General features: G+C 47.4%; 1 protein-coding gene across 1 annotated transcript in view; it reads right to left on the bottom strand.

The window, feature by feature from the left end:
* Positions 1–332: 332 nt before the first annotated feature.
* LOC127209858 (tumor necrosis factor ligand superfamily member 13B-like) overlaps positions 333–6,000 on the bottom strand; it is a 28,946-nt gene continuing 23,278 nt past the window's right edge. The window contains 4 exon segments of the mRNA XM_051169491.1: positions 333–1,064; positions 4,608–4,758; positions 4,964–5,004; positions 5,007–5,075. Coding sequence (XP_051025448.1) covers positions 952–1,064; positions 4,608–4,758; positions 4,964–5,004; positions 5,007–5,075 — 374 coding nt within the window. The 3' untranslated portion in view covers positions 333–951.

The following is a 6,000-nucleotide window of genomic DNA, read 5'->3' as shown; positions in this document are numbered from 1 at the left end:
ACTGTGAGGAAACCCCTCCGGGACTCGAGCCTCGTGGGAGCCTCACCGTGACGTCAGTCACATGCTACGGACCTAAATTGTCACAGAGCAAGCAAAGTGGGTGTTTCCTGCAGGGATTTCTCACCTGAAGTGCTGCAGCGGCAGCAGCCACGGAACCGGACATGGAGAAAAATCTCTTCCCTGCCACAAATGCACCCTCAAAAGCAGGGCTCGCGTGAGCATGACTACAGTTTCGCATTTCGCATTAGTGATTTCTGTGCTTGCCGATATGTCTAAAATAGCATTTTATAAAGCAACTGAAAGTTATTACGGAATACACATGTAATCTAGAATGAGGGGATGCTTTGATACCAGAAACAATTGCAAGCTCGACCTATAAAAGAGGACAACTTCAACAGTCAGCTCTTTTCTGTCCAATTATTTGACACTTAAAACATTTTTTTAATCGAGTTTATTTTAAACTTGAAAATAACGAAAACAAACAACGAAACCTTTTCCTAGTCCTAGCTGGTGAAGAGGAGAGTCTGCTTAATGCGAGAGAGGAGGTGCGTCCTGAGACTTGGCATGAACGTTTTGGTGACCTACAGAGGTGGGTCCTCTTCTCACCCCAGTCACCAAAAAAAAAAAAAAAAAAGGTTATCTCCCTGCGTTCTGATGGTGTGTGTCGAGGCGAGAAGCAAGGGTGCGGTGCGTGCTCTGGAGAGCGTAGCCTTCCTGGTCCTTCCTCTGAGTGTGGACTCCAGTTCCCGTAACTCACGTGACACACTTTGGTTGTGGCTGTCTGCTGTCTCCTGTTCGGGACCAGATTCAGTGAACCAAAATAACACAGCTCGCAAGAAACTTGGTTTTGATGAAAACTTTCCCCACTTCCGGTATTTCCAGTTGTTCATTTTCTCCCCTCGGAGGTGCAGTGAAGAGGAGGGGAGGGGCCCACACAGCCCATTAAGTGGGTCACAGCAGTTTCAGAGCACCAAAGAAGGTGCCATCTCCGTCCCGTGAAATCTGCGCATTCTCCCGAGGTATCGCGAGCTGAATCTCGTCCCCTTCTTCCAGCCTCGCAATGCCTGGGAGAGAAGGGGTGACAAGAGTACTCTGGGGTTGCTGATCAGTAGAGAGTGCATTAGAGGAAGCTATTGTGTAACGTCAGCACAAGTACTTCCCTCACAACAGCTGGCCATAATTCTGTTAGCTTTAAAAGTAAATAAAAGCAAGTTACGAGAGGAAACAACAGATTCTATCTAGCAGCCGTGCGCTCGCTGTATGTAGACAGGGATCCAGGGCAAACGCCATGTAGACCAAACCTTGCTCTTTCACACAATCTCGTGGAGTCACTGAGAGAAGCCTAGCATTATGCTGCCTCATGTTTACTGATTTTGTGTTAGTTATTATTGGGTGAGCATGCGTGGTGTGTAAGGACACATGTCACGGCAGATGTGGGAAGGCCAGAGGACAACTTTGTGGAACTGGTTCTCCGTCCCACCTTCACACGGGTTCTGGGGTCAAGTTCAGATTGCTAAGCACCTTTACTCACTGAGGCATCTCACTGGCCCCTAATTATACCTTAAAAATCTGCGTTTAAACTATAAATAGTTTTGAAGGTTTAAAAAATATGCCAATATTCCCAACCTCAGAGTTGGCTACACACACAGCATTAAAAATGAGCCCTGGCTACACAGTGAGACCCTGTCTCAAAAAAGTGAACAAACATCTAAAAAGAAAAACCTTATTTAATATCAATCCCTACTGTTAAACAGTTTCTCCTTGAGTGCAGGCCTCTGCTTTGGCATCCTTGGAGTTTCTCTCACAGCCTTCTGCTTTATGAGCTTTCTTAAATGACTGTGATTGACCTTTATGGTCAAAAGAAACAAAGTAATAAACCCCTTGAAATGTCAGGTGCCTCTGTGTGTGCCTAATTTATAACAATGTACCCTGTGACTTGAAAGCGGGAAATATTGTCAAGGAACCAGATGTTGTGTATCAGGTACCCAACAGAGACAAGCAAGGCTCCAAAGACACACTTGCACAATTGTGTTTTGAAATTGGCAAAGCATTAAAGGATTCATTACCTTATTGTAGTTAACGAAAAAAGCGTGAAAAGAGATCAGAGCAGGTGTGCTGTGTGGATCTGTCTGCCCTGGACTCTGAGCGTGGTGTAGCACTGTGGCCAGGGCTATGCAAACTCTGGAAACTGGTGTGAACTGCTCTAGCAGTGGTTCTCAAGCCGACCTTAACATTGCGACCCTTTAATACAGTTCCTCATGTTGTGCTGACGCCCAACCATAAAATTATTTCATTGCTATGCCACGACCATAACTAGTTTTGCTACTGTTATGAACCTATTGTAAATATCTGGCTGCAGGGTATGGGACTCCCAAAGGGGTCTTGACCCGCAGGTTGAGAGCTACTGCTGTACTCCAGGCTCCAGCTTAAATTCCCAACACTGAGTTATTGGTTACTTTAGCTCTCCTGGGCTGTAGCAACGAGCTGCGACGTTTTTTCCCTATGAGAAGCCTATTCAACATATCAACAAAACAATTATTCATCTTTGTACACATCAGCGGTCCTCAGCACCATGCTGGGGGTCTCAAGCTTAGCCACTTGGGTTTTTGGCAGATTAGTGTAAGGTCATAAAACAAACTCAAAACTGAAGTAGCAAGCCTGAAATGTCTTAGAGCTGGGTCTCATGTATTGTCTCTGGTCTACGGCTACTGAGACATTTTCAATATCAGATGACTCATCCTTTAAGACGCGAGGCACCTGGACACAGGAAGGAGCAGTGAGGAAGCCAAACGAGGGAAGTGTTTGGGAGTATTAGCTATGACTTTCTACAGCAAATATGAGCAACAGAGTAGACAGGCTTGCCACTGGTAAACATTTCACAGTATCAAAATGCTGCTCGGCGCCGGGCACAGGGCAGAGTCCACTATGCAAATTAGGGACTTCCACCAGGACAGACTTCCTCCTGGCTGCTGAAGTCATGAGGGCAGCAGATGTAGTGTGGCAAGGCCTCTGTGACAGAGTCCTGCTCACTTCTGCTTCCAACTGATTTATTGGATGTTTGTTTGTGAAAGTCTTAAAAAAAAAAACTTCAGGGGTATTTCACAATCCGAGCTTCACATCACTGTTTGTGGTAACTGTCTGAGACGAAAGATGCTATTTGGGTTCTGAGAAGATTTGTCAAAAACAACAGAAAGAGAGATGCACATGCACGAGGGAAATGCGGATTTCTAAAGCACGAGGGAAATGCGGATTTCTCAAACCAGCACCGACCAGTTTGAAATAAAATGAGAAAAACATTGGCGATTTCCAGTTTGGACAGGCTGGAGCTGATATGGTCTGCCTTGCCCTGCGCTTTGGTGTCCTGTGCTCCATGCAAGGTCGCTGGGGCAAATTGGAGTTCCTAACTAGTCAGGTGTCTGAGGCCACCTGTTTAGTCCTGAGAACTCACCTCGACAGTCTGCAATGTTCCCTCCCTCCCACTCTGGACTGACCAGGCTTCTCTCTCCCACCACATGCTCCTCCTGTAGCTAGACTTGCTGTAGCCTGAGCCTGCGGAGCTGAGGAGAAGCTACGTCACTGCTGGGGCTTGGATTCTCCTGAGGTGAGAAGGTTACAAATAGTAAGGAAGTGTGGCTGGGAGACGGTGAGGCAGCCGGAGGGCTGGACAGGGAAAGAAATCCCAGAGAGCCCTCAGGTTTTTTATATCTGACACTGTTCCTGCTGCTGTTCTTACGATGGAAGAAAACCTACCACAGACTTGCTGCTCTCATGGATGCTCTGCAGGTGTTGCTAGCTGCACAAGACCAGAACAGGACTGGGACCTTCAGCTTTGCTTCATGGGTTAGGGAGGGGCCCATGTAGCCACACCCCTCCATGAAAGACTAGTGACAGTCGATGGCTTCTGGGGGAAGGGGGTGCCATTTTCCTCAGTGTTGTCACTACTAAAACTTGGCCAGGCTCCAGCAAATAACCTCCCTCCTGTGTTCGTGAAGCAACGCTCACTAAACTCAGTGGGGCTAACATGTAAACGACAGGGAAGCAGGGGGAGGCCCTGTTTATGAGGAAGGGACAGTGCCGGAGAGGAAGGTGGTGAAACAGTGTAACGGTAGCAAAAATGACAAAAAATCACTATGTACTCCTATTAATTTGTCTCAGAATAAATAAAGAATTGACCCAATGTCAAATTCTGTGACACTCATTCTTATTTTTTAAAAAATATTCATTTCTTTTAACTACTTTTCATGTGTATTGGTATTTTTTCCTGCATGGGTATGTGCACTGTGTATATTTAGTGCCCAAGGAGGCCAGTAGAGGGTGTCAGGCCCCCTGGGACTAGGGTTACAGGTAGTTGTGAGCTGTCATGTGGGTGTTGGGAATCAAGCTGGGGTTCTCTCAAAGAGCAGCCAAAGCTCTTCCCTATATCGCCTTCTTAATTTGTATAAAAACTGGTATGACCCTTAGCAATGCTATCAGTTTTCTCTGTTAACATGAACTATTGCAAAAATAAGCAGCAGAGTCTACAGCAGAAGGTGTCTCCACTGAGATTTTTTAAAAAAGCCCCACTTTCCACAGCCTGGTCTGCATCGTCCTACTGAGCAGCTACATACCAGCCGAGTAGCAGGAATTGTTGGGCAGCGTTCTTGGCATATTTTGAATACATCGGAACAGGGTCACCAGGCTGAGCTCGTCCCCAAAGACATGCACTTTCTTCCTCTGGATGAGATGACCCATGGCAAAGATGGTGTCGGTATACAGAACCTGAGAGACAAGCCAGGCCTCCGTCAGATGTACGTACGAGACAGTGAGAGAGCACTGGACCGTAATGTAGGGGTGGGGAGCAAGGGGGGAGGGGGTGCAGGGGGCAGCAGGGTGAGGGGTGCAAGGGACAGCAGAGGGGAGGGGCGCAGGGGGCAGCAGGGGGGAGGGGTGCAGGGGGCAGCGGGGTGGGGAAGCCTGATCCTACCTGACTGTAGATGAAGAAGTAGCCCGTCTGCTTAACCACTATTTGTTCTCCTTTTCTTCCAAGGCATTTCCCCTTTTAAAGCTGAGAAGCCACGGAACAAACGTGTAAGACCCTACGGTAGAGAGTAATTACTCACGAGAAAGTGAACGGAGAAAAGCAGTTTTCCCTTCCGCTAAATTTGAAACTGTGCATTCTCAAAAATGGAAGGAGGAGAAGAAGGACAGAGAGGAGGAAGAGGAGGACTGTATTCCATTGGCCTATCTGCCTTGGATTTGGGTGCATTCCACAGCAATACCTGTGCTTTCTTTTCTTGTTCTATATTCATTCTCTCTCTCTCTCTCTAATAAAGGTTTGGTTCTGGTGATGGGCTGAGAGAGAGAATAGACTTTCCTCTGCACAGTACACTGAGAGATTGCCTTCTTCCATCTCCCTGTCAGATGAAGAACTTAGCAAACTGTGCTGGAGGACGTAAGTCTCTCCCCAGCCTGGCAAGCCGACTACAACTAGGAACCGCAGACAGCTGACTGGGATGGACTCTGCACTGGGAAGTGCTCAGAACCCGTGTACCATGTTCAGGCTGAAGGCAGCTCCATTCAGTACAATGAAATCGCCCCTAATCCTACTCAGAGTGACAGTGTGCTCAAGGTTGTACTGAGTGTAGACAGGAACAAGCAAACAGAGCAGCAGGCAGCAGAGCAGTGGATTCCCGACCTCACACCATGAAGAGAGTACAGACATGCACCTCCTAGGAAGAGATTCCCCACACAGGAGAGGGGACAGATGCGGGATGCACACATGGGCAGTAGGCTGCACCTCAAGGCTAGACCATCAATGAAGGAAAGCAGCTGTCGGAAGCTGAGGGCCAGGGTGCAGTGAGGGCAGGATAGCAAGCACCACTGTGGTGTAAATCTAAGCCTTCCAGAATGTTCTTTTTTTTAAATTTTTTATTATTAATTTCTTTTTGTTACATCTCAATGGTTATCTATCCCTGTGTCCTCCCATTCTTCCCTCCCTCCCCTTTTCCCCTTATTCCCCTC

Source organism: Acomys russatus, chromosome 27, assembly GCF_903995435.1.
Source record: "Acomys russatus chromosome 27, mAcoRus1.1, whole genome shotgun sequence".
NCBI classification, from domain to species: domain Eukaryota; kingdom Metazoa; phylum Chordata; class Mammalia; order Rodentia; family Muridae; genus Acomys; species Acomys russatus.
The sequence above is the reverse complement of the archived record's forward strand: the minus strand, read 5'-3'. Positions and strand labels throughout refer to the sequence as shown.